Genomic DNA, 12901 nt, shown 5'->3' with positions numbered 1-12901 from the left:
TGACACGACAGCACAGCGATACACAAGCAGCACAGATGACATTTTAGGCAAGCACAGGTGTGAACCGGTAAGACGATGTCAGACACATGACATGGCACAGCCCACAGCCAACACAAACACCAAAGGACAGCTAAGGCAAATAAACAAAGTAAGACTAATAGCTATGGAATCATAAATTCTCTGGAAATTTCATTTTGCTTTGTTCAGTAATTGAATGGACTGATGCACAAAGGAGTTTTTAAGCCTATTTCGGTTGCATCAATAGACTCTGAAACGCCTATTTGAAGGCAGGAGCTGATTCATTGTTCAAAACACGTGTGCAGTCAGAAGCAATATTTGTGGCCAGCCTCAGCATGCTGTTATGTCTTTCTATGTGCTACACGTGAACTCCCTTAGACAGCGCCATTTGATTGGTTCACCATGTCGGAACGGTCACCTCATTTAGCTTATAAAAGCAAACTGCTAATAAAAATGATCTTTATTTTTGGAGGTGGCTATTCCTCACTATTCACTCAGCAGCCAGCGAATAATTGTTAAATCGTGCCCCGGCTACCTGTAGTTTTCTGAAGCACAGACCCTTCGATCACCTGGGAAGAGGACCTCCGCGCCTGTTTGACGTGCTGTAGAGGCCGATCGGCAGCCTGGTTTTTGAAAGCTGTTGCACAAACTGACAATGCAGTGATATTTATATAGCCGAGGAACGAGACCTGGTTCATAGCTGCAGACTGTTGGTTCTGAGATCGTATGCTACAGGAGGACAGGTTGAGGTTCTGGAGCTCAGATTAAGCATCAGCCTCAATGAGGTTGGAAAAAGCCCGCTGTCGAGTCCCAGAATGCAATTCTGATCCCACAATAGGAGTTCTATATCTCTGCAGAGCGACTGGCCTTCAGTTGAGCGTCCCTTTAATACACAATCACGTTTATTTTGTGGCCTTAAAAACCAATCGAAATGAAGACAGCAGGCAGCCATGTTCTTTTTGAACTGTGACATCTTTATTGACACAAAACAGGGAGGCAGGCATGTTACTTCTTCTTGGACACACCCACGGTACGTCCACGGCGCCCCGTGGTCTTGGTGTGCTGGCCACGCACACGGAGCCTGGGGGACAAGAGGGAGACCAGTCAGAACACAGGGGGAGACCAGTCAGAACACAGGGGGAGACCAGTCAGAACACAGGGGGAGACCAGTCAGAACACAGGTGGAGACCCGGGGACGGGGGACGGGGGACAAGTGTGGACCACCACACCCTCCCAACGAAACCACCACACACATCCCAAGCGTACGCATCTAGAGTTGCTCTGGTACCAGTTATACTACGTTTAAGGCAGTCGGGCATCAGCATGTGCAGGTCTATGCGCCGGTCCGATACCAGCTCATTAACTACAGAGAACGTCAAACACTATGGTGTTGGGCTGCTCGTTAACGTCAAACACTATGGTGTTGGGCTGCTCGTTAACGTCAAACACTATGGTGTTGGGCTGCTCGTTAACGTCAAACACTATGGTGTTGGGCTGCTCGTTAACGTCAAACACTATGGTGTTGGGCTGCTCGTTTACGTCAAACACTATGGTGTTGGGCTGCTCGTTAACGTCAAACACTATGGTGTTAGGCTGCTCGTTAATGGTCCAACGGGAAACACAAACTCCGACCTACGCGTGTTTGAGCTGCCAAGTCGGAAAAACATGGATGCTCACTAGGGCTGCAACGATACACCAACTCACGATTCGGTTTGTATCACGATTTTTGACCCACGGTTCGATACATCCCACGATTTTTTCTAAATTTAAAAAGCTTTTTATTTAACACTTATATAACAATTAACTCAATGTAACATTTAATAACAAATAATTTAGAACACTGAACTGATTTGAACAGAAAGAATACTACTAAAGTATAGCTAAATTAAATAAATAACCAAAGATTGCAGTTGGAGGATGCTTGCAGGTAGGCAAAAACCCTCAACTAGTTTAGTCAAATATCCTATTAGCGCTTCTTATTAGGCTATGTAGCTTAAATAATGACACAATCAGGCCGTATAGAATGCAACATGTTTAATAGCCTAAAATGTTTAATAGCCTAACATTCAAATAGATGGGAAAAGACATGAACGTCGCAATAACGAGGCATAGTGTTACGAGTAGCATATGTGTGTGCGCGAGAATGGCAGTGTGCGTATGCGTGTGTGAGTGACGTCAGCGAGTGAGTGGACGAGCGAGGAGAGCGAGCGGTAGCGCGTGTGTCTAGTGAAGAAGCGAACGAGTCCGGTAGAATAAAGTACCCATCCTGTCAATAATCGGTGGCCGCTTCATTCCGACCTATAAGCAGACAAACTGCCGTTCTAAGCACAAGACACTAGAGACAGGATCACACAGGCTATTTTTTCGCGCTTGGTCCACTCTGGATAAATGTCGTTCATATCGCATATGAGGACTTCGACGGCTGTGGAGAAGTGCAATCCTCCGTAGCCACGGAGAGCTGATCACAGAGAGGGCATCTCGTCGCAGACTTACGGCGTCGATAAGAGGAGCGCTGTCAGCAGACTATTATTCAGACAGATTAGCACATTTCAATCTGATATTTTAACCAGAGTTGGAATGGCGTATCAGGCTTCTGCCTTCTCTCACCGCGAGACAGGTTTGTGGCTTCGAGTGTTGCGATTTCGGTTTCGATACGCGTATCGTTACAGCCCTAATGCTCACGCTACAAGACTAGGAATGTATTATCATTATAAATTACAGATGTAAACTATCTAGTTCACAAAAGACTTTTGTCGACGGTAAGTCAAGCGACTTTGTGGTCATCGTAAGAGAACCCTTCAATGAGAACAAGGTCTGTTAGTGGTTACAATGCTTGACGCTGTATCGGTATAAACATTCAGTATCGCCCGATACTCAGAAAATGAATGGCATTGGAACATGTGACCACGCAATACCGCGTGACCACACACGCACACGCACACACACACACACACACAGGTGACCAGGACCACACCCGTCCCAAGGCACTCAGGACACTTCCTCTCAGGCATTGAGGACATCGTTAGGCTGGCGCTTTAATTAGGCCGCCCGCTAATTAAATGCCACCACCACGGCTGCATACCAACATGCATATAATTAACATGCTTTCCTCCGGTTGGCTGGACCGTCCCCGGCGCTCAAGCGCTGCTTGTGGAAACATAGGGGGGGATAGGGTATGGGGGGGGGGGGGGGGGGGGGAGAGAGACGTACCCCCAGAAGTGTCGGAGCCCGCGGTGAGCCCTGATCTTCTTCAGCCTCTCAAGGTCCTCTCTCAGCTTGTTGTCCAGACCGTTGGCAAGAACCTGCAGACACAGAACCAACCATCAGACTCCCGCTCCCATCAACCAGAGAACCAGACCCCCCCCTACCCTCTACCTCCACCCCCCAGTCCAGCTCCTCCAGAACCAACCATCAGACCCCCGCTCCCATCAACCAGAGAACCAGACCCCCCCCTACCCTCTACCTCCACCCCCCAGTCCAGCTCCTCCAGCACCCAAGCTATACACATTCTGAACCAACGTCACACCATCATTAATATTGGAGCGGCCTAGCAACCTCATTCCACTACCATTATTCATATTTCAGGGACGAAGGAACCAATATGATGTCTTTATAGTAGGGCTCGGTAAAAACATAGGTTCATCAATGCACTGCAATTTATTAGTCCTAGATTCAGAACTTTTTTAAATGGATTATTTCCATTAAAAAAAAGAAAAAAGAAACCTACTCAGTCATTGTGATCTAGAAGCGAGTAGGCCTAAATGTACATGCCCTTTTACATTGGTCCATGTTATGATTATTACTTTTATGCTGGAAGTTTTAGCTCAGGAACAATACTATTCAATGGTGTATTCCCTTTTCGCTAGTTAAAGCACAATGAAATGGTTAATTCATTTTGAAATGGTTAATTCTAAATAATATTTAGGCATTTGTTATCTGCACGTATTATTGAATCAGCAATTGGATCAATATCGAATCGAAATTGAATGAATAATCAAATTGTGAGGTACCTGGCGCATTTCAGCCTCTGGGACACAGAGCGAAGGCCACCACGGCCTCCCGCTCTGTGTCCCAGAGGCTGACCGCTGGGTCCCAGCCACCCGGCGGTCAGCCTCTGGGACACAGAGCGAAGGCCACCACAGCCTCTCGCTCTGTGTCCCAGAGGCTGACCGCTGGGTCCCAGCCACCCAGCGGTCAGCCTCTGGGACAACGAGCGAAGGCCACCACGGCCTCTCGCTCTGTGTCCCAGAGGCTGACCGCTGGGTCCCAGCCACCCAGCGGTCAGCCTCTGGGACACAGAGCGAAGGCCACCACGGCCTCTCGCTCTGTGTCCCAGAGGCTGACCGCTGGGTCCCAGCCACCCAGCGGTCAGCCTCTGGGACACAGAGCGAAGGCCACCACGGCCTCTGGGACACAGAGCGGGAGGCCGTGGTGGCCTCGGCTCTGTGTCCCAGAGGCTGACCGCTGGGTCCCAGCCACCCAGCGGTCAGCCTCTGGGACACAGAGCGAAGGCCACCACGGCCTCTGGGACACAGAGCGGGAGGCCGTGGTGGCCTCGGCCGCTCCTCAAAGGGCTGCGGCGTGGCCTCGGCCGCTCCTCAAAGGGCTGCGGCGTGGCCGGCCCTAGCGGGCGTGTCTGCGGTGCCTACCTGGCTGTATTTGCCGTCCTTGATGTCTTTCTGTCTGTTGAGGAACCAGTCTGGGATTTTGTACTGGCGAGGATTCTGCATGATGGTCACCACCCTCTCCACCTGCGGGCACAGAACGCAGCGTTCCCACGTTAGGACGCCGCACAGACCTCCTCCAGAGGCCTCTCATCTGTCCACCATTGTTGGTGTGCGGTGACGGATGTTCACACGAGGCCTTCAGCAAACAGCCACACAATACACGCCAGCACAACAGGCCAGCAGCCAGCACCCTCACCTCCTCCTCCGTCAGCTCTCCAGCTCTCTTGGTGAGGTCGATGTCAGCCTTCCTCAGGACCACGTGGGCGTAGCGCCGGCCTACACCCTGGACACACACACACACACACACACACACACACACTTAGCCTTCATCCAATACGATTTACATTTTTCAGAAGAAATATATGGCTGTAGGAACAGTAAAGGACTCTTTATGGTTCCACGTTCACGCAACTCAAGGGGGTTACGGACACCGTTACGTCCTCGCTGACCCTCTTTGCGTCCACCGCAAGGGCCTGACGCGCGCCTCCCAAAAATCGTAACCTTCCGTCGAGGCGACGCAACAGCAAGGGCTGTGATTGGTCCGCTCACTGGAACCCGGCGCAGAACCATAACGGTTCAGGACTGCGTTGAAGCGTTTGCGTGGTCATTGCGTTGCGGTAACGTGGGACCATAATCAGCCCTTTAGCATGTTCAATGCAAGGTTCTATCTTTAAGTGCAAAGACATACAATAAGTGTATGAGAGGGGTGTGAAGGGGTGTGGGGGGGAGCTATGCAGAGTCCAGGTGAACTCCGAGTCAAGTTGAACACGCCAGCCTCCGGTTCGTTGAACAGTATATCAACAGGTACACCACCAGCCACCCTCACCCCCACTTTAACTCCAGTAATGCCCTGAGAATCTCAACGAAATACTGATTCATTGCAGATTTGTGCAAAGCAGCAGGTGACCCCAACACTGACCAGCGTGTGACTAGACCCCCCTCTAGAGCTGAACCCGGGACCGGTTCTAGACCTCCGTACCTTGATGGCCGTGATGGCGAAGGCGATCTTCCTCCTGCCATCGATATTCGTGTTGAGAACACGAAGAATGTGCTGGAACTTCTCTGGGATGACGAGAGACTGAGGAGAGGAGGAACCAACACAACACCGGTTAGGAACCTCAAGTTATGATGAACCACACGCGGAGCACCGACCCGGGGTCAGTCCGACAAGCCGCACAGTACCCCCGGCTCAGAGGACCGACTCAGGGGGGGCCGGCGACCACACAATAAGTTGATAAATACATTATATAGATATATGATAGCTTGGCTGCCCCATATTACATCGAGTTACATTAACTGACTACTCAAAAGCCGAGGCTTTGCTCCAGTGTGGAGCACCAAAGAGCGGTCCACACTGGGAGACGGGTTGGCTTCACTTTACAATATCTACATTACGCTATTTCCCTTACATTTACATGCACTGATAATTTAATATCAGCGCCACATTATAGCCACACGCACAGAAACAGACACACGCTTGCTCGGCTAACCGAGGGCTATACTCATGTAGGCATCGGCAGCTTAACAAGTTATACATCATTTTACCAGCTAGACTTTAATCAATTAACCAGCGATACACACGGCCACACTATGTAGATACAATCCGTGGCCAAAATATCACTACAAGAATGGTATTTAGTGGAGGATGGCCGTAGATTTAGGCGGATTGTTCTGGGTAATGATTTCGGTCTCACCATCTTGGAAGGTTTCCGTGCGAAGAGGAAGCTGGCTCGTTCTCGCGACGCTTTAGCCCGCGATTTGGGAGTCCTAAGCGGAAGTCCGTCTTCATAAACATTCCGATGTGTGAACAAGATAAACGCATATAAATGTGTTTTGCCTTATTTAATAACTTCAATAACGTGGTACATGTATATTATAGCATGTGTAAAATAAAATTATCTCATTATTTTATTCATTTTAATCCCGCGCCGTGTGTATCTTGATCAGACTCATGCCATCCGGAACCAGAGGTACCGGTGACGGAAGCACTGGAGTTTGTTTATTCCCTACGTCGTCTGGCAGCCATGGCGGACTGTGTTGTGGCCGACGCAGACGCAGCCGTGAAGATGACGGAGGACGCCCTGGCCTACCTACCCGACGAGGTAAGAGTTAAGAGCTAAGGGACCGGCTGGTGTTGGAAGGCTGAACGGTGAATGTGAACGGGTCCTCGGAGTGTTGTGGTCTAGTGAGGGCCCTGCTGTCTTCACCGGTGTCTCTGTCAGGTCTGACCGGTGGTGTCCCTGTCAGGTCTGACCTGTGTCCCTGTCAGGTCTTACCGTTGTCTCTGTCAGGTCTGACCGGTGTCTCTGTCAGGTCTGACCGGTGTCCCTGTCAGGTCTCACCGGTGTCCCTGTCCGGTCTGACCGGTGTCTCTGTTTTCACCGGTGTCCCGGTCAGGTCTAACTGGTGTCCCTGTCAGGTCTGACCGGTGTCTCTGTCTTCACCGGTGTCCCTGTCAGGTCTAACCGGTGTCCCTGTCAGGTCTAACCGGTGTCTCTGTCAGGCCACCGGTGTCTCTGTCAGGTCTTCGCGGTGTCTCTGTCTTCACCTGTGTCTCTCTCAGGTCTACTAGTCATACGTTTCTCTCACCTGCGATGTATTGAGCTATCCGAAGTGGTCAACGCTGGTTTGATTGACCGGGTCGTCATACCAGATCTGTTTCAATGTGTAACGTGATAGCCTGAGGCCGCAGACCGGATGTCTTTATAGCACGGACACAACAGGAAACACCCAGTGGACCACGGGACACACCACCACCACAGATACACAGTTCAGACTCAAACACAGGACTGTGCACATGGTTTAGATCGGAGCTCAACTGAAAGGTTTAGTTTAACGTGTAGTCTCTTGATGGCGGGATGTTTCTGGAAGTGGAACCCTCTATTGAAATAGTATAGACCCCATTTAGACCCTAGCTCCTTAAAACCACAGGCTTCCGTAGCTCCTAGCTTCCTACCTACCTAACTAGATATCTACCAAACTAGCTACCCTTTTAATTCCCCAGCCGTTTAGGATGCATATATCTATCGTGTTTTCCTGATATTATATTAATAAATGTTATAATATATAATATATATTATTATAATATATATTATTATATTCATAAATCATATATAACATTTGATCGGTTACTTGATTTAAACAATGCTAGCGAGTGTCTGTGTCATTCTTGTTTGATGGATTGTTTTAACGTGTGTGTGTGTGTGTGTGTGTGTGTGTGTGTGTGTGTGTGTGTGTGTGTGTGTGTGTGTGTGTGTGTGTGTGTGTGTGTGTGTGTGTGTGTGTGTGTATAGAAGCTGGACGGAGACATGGCTCCCCTCCAGCTGGGGGAGCTGGACCTCACCACGGACGAGTTCATCCTGGACGAGGTGGACAGTAAGTCACTCCCCCCCCACCCCTGTCTAGAGACGGGTCGACCGGTCTGGGGTCCTGAAGGGGGTTCACTTTGCCCCCCCCCCCCTCACTGAGATAACATATAGAGACTTGATAATTTTTTAATAGACTCATAATTGCCCCGTGCTACTACCCTTCCTTCAATTCTTCGGACGGATGCTGGGTCATATGATGACAATGAGAGGGCGGGACTATGTATCAAGATCTAATGAGGGGGTGGGACTATGTATCAAGATCTAATGAGGGGGTGGGACTATGTATCCATGTCTAATGAGGGGGCGGGACTATGTATCAAGTAGGGATGTGAATTAATTCAATTTTTCATGGTTGAATAATCGGTGGGTGGCATGAACGAATAATCGATTATTCGATGTGTGCCGACATTCACAAAGGCAAATTACAAGAAATGACAGTATCTTTAACGCATAAAAACAACTACCTGCTAAGTAGTTCCAGTCAAATTGTCTGTTCAGCTTTCAAAACGAGAGCTGGTAAATTGTAAAAAATGCATTAAACTGTAATCCGAAAACGCAGTTATATATAGACCCTAGAGTATCTGTGGTATAAAGGCTGAATCGCGACGGTCTATGCTTTCAACATAAAGTGTACCTAGTTATAATTCGAAATCCGTCCCAGCCTTTATATCACAGATACTCTAGGGTCTAACCGTGTTGTCTGATTACAGTTTAATGTGACAGTAAGCTGACAACATTGCTATTAACACCGCAAGTGCCAATTAACCACACAGAGATAACCATGGCAACCGGTCAAACAAATTTTCTTTTTGCGATCATTCTGCTTGCGCATCCGCCATGTTGATAAACAAGTAATCCCCCTATAAATGAATGGTCTTAATTTGGGGGCGGGACTATGTTTCCAGGTCTAATGAGGGGGTGGGACTAAGTATCCAGGTCTCATCTCCTTGTCTCTTCCAGTTCACATCCAGGCCAACCTGGAGGACGACCTGGTGAAGGAGGCCCTGAGGACGGTGAGACCCCCCCCCTCCCGGGACCCCCATCCATATACTGGAACTCTAGGAGACCAACACGGGCAAAACTGAGGTGTGTGTGTGTGTGTGTGTGTGTGTGTGTGTGTGTGTGTGTGTGTGTGTGTGTGTGTGTGTGTGTGTGTGTGTGTGTGTGTGTGTGTGTGTGTGTGTGTGTGTGTGTGTAGGGGGTGGATCTGAGGCACTACTCCAAGCAGGTGGAGACGGAGCTGCAGAGGATAGAGCAGGCGTCCATCAAAGACTGTATCCTCACACAGTGGTCAGCTGGTCCCCTCCTCACCCCCTCACTAACCACCCCCTCACTACCCCCCCCTCACTAACCACCCCCCCACTAACCACCCCCTCGCTAACCACCCCCCCGCTAACCACTAACCACCCCCCCGCTAACCACTAACCACCCCCTCACTAACCACTAACCACACCCTCACTAACCACTCACTAACCCCCCACTCACTGACTCACTCTCTCACTCCCTGGCTAGTAGTATTGTTTGTCTGTATAATACTCCCCCTGGCTAGTAGTAGTATATGTCTGTATATTACTACCCCTTCCGGGCTAGTAGTAGTATATGTCTGTATATTACTACCCCCTCCGGGCTAGTAGTAGTATATGTCTGTATATTACTACCCCCTCCGGGCTAGTAGTAGTATATGTCTGTATATTACTACCCCCTCCGGGCTAGTAGTAGTATATGTCTGTATATTACTACCCCCTCCGGGCTAGTAGTAGTATGTGATGCGTGTTGATACCGGGTGTAGTTTGACCCCTGAGCCGCCCTCAGACATCAAGGAGAGCCAGAACATCGCTCTGCTGCACAACCAGATCACCGCCTGCGACTCCATCCTGGAGGTGAGTGCTCTCCCCCCAGGGCCTGCCCCCCCCCAGGCCCCGCCCCCCCAGCCTGGAACCCAAGCCCCGCCCCCTAGGCCCCGCCCCCCAGCCTGGAACCCAAGCCCCGCCCCCCAAGCCCCGCCAGCCGCCAGCCGTCAGCCACAGGACTCGCTGACGGGCTGACAGGCCAGCTGGCCGGCTGCCAAGTTGGCACGGGCGTGTTGTGTCAGGTGTCTAGATGTGCCAGGTGTCACATGAAAGGCCAGGTGTCACATGAAGGGCCAGGTGTCACATGAAGGGCCAGGTGTCACATGAAGGGCCAGGTGTCACAACATGCCTGTGTTTACTTAACGTCCACCAAATACCTCAAACTACCCTGGGTGTCAGTGTGGGAGGGCTCGGCCCCCTGCTGGGTCCTCTGTACCCTGGGTGTCAGTGTGGGAGGGCTCCGCCCCCTGCTGGGTCCTCTGTACCCTGGGTGTCAGTGTGGGAGGGCTCGGCCCCCTGCTGGGTCCTCTGTACCCTGGGTGTCAGTGTGGGAGGGCTCCGCCCCCTGCTGGGTGTCAGTGTGGGAGGGCTCCGCCCCCTGCTGGGTGTCAGTGTGGGAGGGCTCCGCCCCCTGCTGGGTGTCAGTGTGGGAGGGCTCCGCCCCCTGCTGGGTCCTCTGTACGCTCTCTAACTGCTGGGCTGCCACTCCTCTCTCTACCCCCTCCCTTCTTCCACTGCCCTCCCACTTCCCTTCCCCTGTCTCCCCCCTCTCTCCCCCCTGTTCCCCTCCCTCCCTCCCTCTGTATCCCCTCCCTCCCCTCCCTCCTCCCTCCCCCCTCCCTATCCCCTGTTCCCCTCCCTCCCTCCCTCCCTCCCTCCCTCCCTCCCTCCCTCTGTATCCCCTCCCTCCCCCCTCTCTCCCCCCTGTTCCCCTCCCTCTCCCCCCCTCCCTATCCCCTCCCTCCCCTTCCCTCCCCCCCCCAGAGGATGGAGGGCATGCTGAGCGGCTTCCAGAGCGACCTGTCGTCCATCAGCAGTGAGATCCAGACGCTGCAGCAGCAGTCCGTCAGCATGAACGTGCGTCTGAAGAACCGGCAGGCGGTCCGCAGCCACCTCAGCCAGCTGGTGGACGAGCTGGTGGTGCCCGCCGCCATGATCTCGTAGGTGGAGCCACTGGGCGGAGCTGTCACTCCAAAATTGTACCGGGGGCGAAAATTTTACCGCCTACGTAATCTGCGTTCCAATCCAAACCTGCCTGGCAACAGACGACCACGTCACACGTTGCCTGGCAACGTGTGACGTGGTAGGAAGGGCAGGAAGGTTCATGAACGTCATTGAGCGTCACCAGACGAAATAACATTCAACAGATAACACTTATTTTACTAATGACATTTATTAGCAAATTAGCTAGTAAACTGATTGTATTAACGCAAGCTAGCTAGGCTATGATACACTTTAAACACTCAGTTTACTAGCTAAATTCAATACAATAAAAATATAAAGTAAAAACAAGTGTTATCTGTATATTGTTATTTCGTCTTTGGCAAAATGAGCGCAAATGTTTTTTTAAACCTGCCTGGCAGCGGACAATCGCGTTGAGCGATGACGTTATGACTCGAACGCGGATTACGTAGGCGGTACAATTTTGGTGCGACAGAGCCGCTGGGTGGAGCCTCTGGGTGGAGGGTGGAGCCTCTGGGTGGAGGGTGGAGCCTCTGGGTGGAGGCGCTGGGTGGAGGGGTGCGGTCTGCGGTTTAGGTAGCCTGGGTAGCCCCGCCCGTTCTGCCGGCGGTTTGAGTCCGCCCTGCAGAAGGGTCCGGAGAAGAGCAATACATCTCTTTCTGCTTCCGATACGTTTTTGCGCGAGCCAATCACCAGCCAATTGTGTACAGCGTCATTTGAACCAGGCCCGTTGATCACGCCTCTACCTACTGTTGAGCTGGGTCTGCCAACAGCCTGGCTGCTGTTTGGGGGGGTCGTTAAGACCCAGCAGCACCCCTAAATGGTTGGTATTTGGGGGGAAGCCGCGCACAGATATTTGCATGGGTGTTGTACACATATTTTATTAATATAGGTGAACCAAATACGTGCACAAAAACTGTGATGGTTATATATTGCACTGCTCTAAGGTTATAGTGTGTTGAGATACACTCACTGTGTGTGTGTGTGTGTGTGTGTGTGTGTGTGTGTGTGTGTGTGTGTGTGTGTGTGTGTGTGTGTGTGTGTGTGTGTGTGTGTGTGTGTGTGTGTGTGTGTGTGTGTGTGTGTGTGTGTGTGTGTGTGTGTGTGTGTGTGTGTGTGCGCGCGCAGCACGGTGCTGGACAGCCCGGTCACAGACCAGGAGTTCCTGGAGCAGCTCCATGAGCTCAACAACAAGATCAACTTCACCAAGGAGCTGAGCTTCAGAGAGACGCTGGCCTGCAACGACATCCAGGACATAGTGGACCGGCTGAAGATCAAGGTACACACACACACACACACACACACACACACACACACACACACACACACACACACACACACACACACACACACACACACACACACACACACACACACACACACACACACACACACACACACACACACACTAGGGATGGGCAAAATGATTATTTTCCGGGAACTAGTTCTTTCAGTTCAGTTCACTATAACGATTTGTTTATTTGATTCGGTCGTTTTGATTCGTTCGTTACGTCAGATTACATCTTAAAAAAAATAAAAAATAAAAAACCTTTTTTTTATAATATCTATATATTTTTTTAATTGGTCATGGGTCCGGATAGGACCGTTAAGACCGCAGTCCGCCGTTTGGAGATGCCTGCAATATAGTATATCGAACGTCCCACCAATATTTATACCACTTGCTTACTCTCTATATTTCATTCATGGTTAAATTTATAATTTTATTTTACTTTACATTTAATTCTTCATTGTTCAG

The 12901-nt window shown here is 50.7% G+C and overlaps 2 protein-coding genes across 2 annotated transcripts in view; one reads left to right on the top strand and one right to left on the bottom strand.

Annotated features, from left to right (window-relative positions):
- Nucleotides 1-971: 971 nt before the first annotated feature.
- On the bottom strand, nucleotides 972-7033 carry rps18 (ribosomal protein S18). Its single transcript, XM_056582209.1, has 7 exons — nucleotides 7022-7033; nucleotides 6440-6528; nucleotides 5725-5823; nucleotides 4942-5028; nucleotides 4668-4769; nucleotides 3229-3320; nucleotides 972-1099 (listed from the first exon to the last, which is right to left on the bottom strand). Exons 2-7 carry the CDS (start codon nucleotides 6440-6442, stop codon nucleotides 1024-1026), a joined length of 459 nt encoding a protein of 152 aa, XP_056438184.1. The 5' UTR covers nucleotides 6443-6528; nucleotides 7022-7033; the 3' UTR covers nucleotides 972-1023.
- The window catches only part of vps52 (VPS52 subunit of GARP complex), a 24463-nt gene continuing 18284 nt past the window's right edge, over nucleotides 6723-12901 (top strand). Inside the window, exons 1-7 of the mRNA XM_056582202.1 lie at nucleotides 6723-6847; nucleotides 8039-8120; nucleotides 9074-9126; nucleotides 9312-9387; nucleotides 9926-9993; nucleotides 10948-11123; nucleotides 12274-12424. Of these exons, the coding sequence (XP_056438177.1) occupies nucleotides 6770-6847; nucleotides 8039-8120; nucleotides 9074-9126; nucleotides 9312-9387; nucleotides 9926-9993; nucleotides 10948-11123; nucleotides 12274-12424 (684 nt within the window). The 5' untranslated portion in view covers nucleotides 6723-6769. The remainder of the gene's footprint in view (nucleotides 6848-8038; nucleotides 8121-9073; nucleotides 9127-9311; nucleotides 9388-9925; nucleotides 9994-10947; nucleotides 11124-12273; nucleotides 12425-12901) is intronic.

Source organism: Gadus chalcogrammus, chromosome 22, assembly GCF_026213295.1.
Source record: "Gadus chalcogrammus isolate NIFS_2021 chromosome 22, NIFS_Gcha_1.0, whole genome shotgun sequence".
Lineage (NCBI taxonomy): Eukaryota > Metazoa > Chordata > Actinopteri > Gadiformes > Gadidae > Gadus > Gadus chalcogrammus.
The sequence above is the reverse complement of the archived record's forward strand: the minus strand, read 5'-3'. Positions and strand labels throughout refer to the sequence as shown.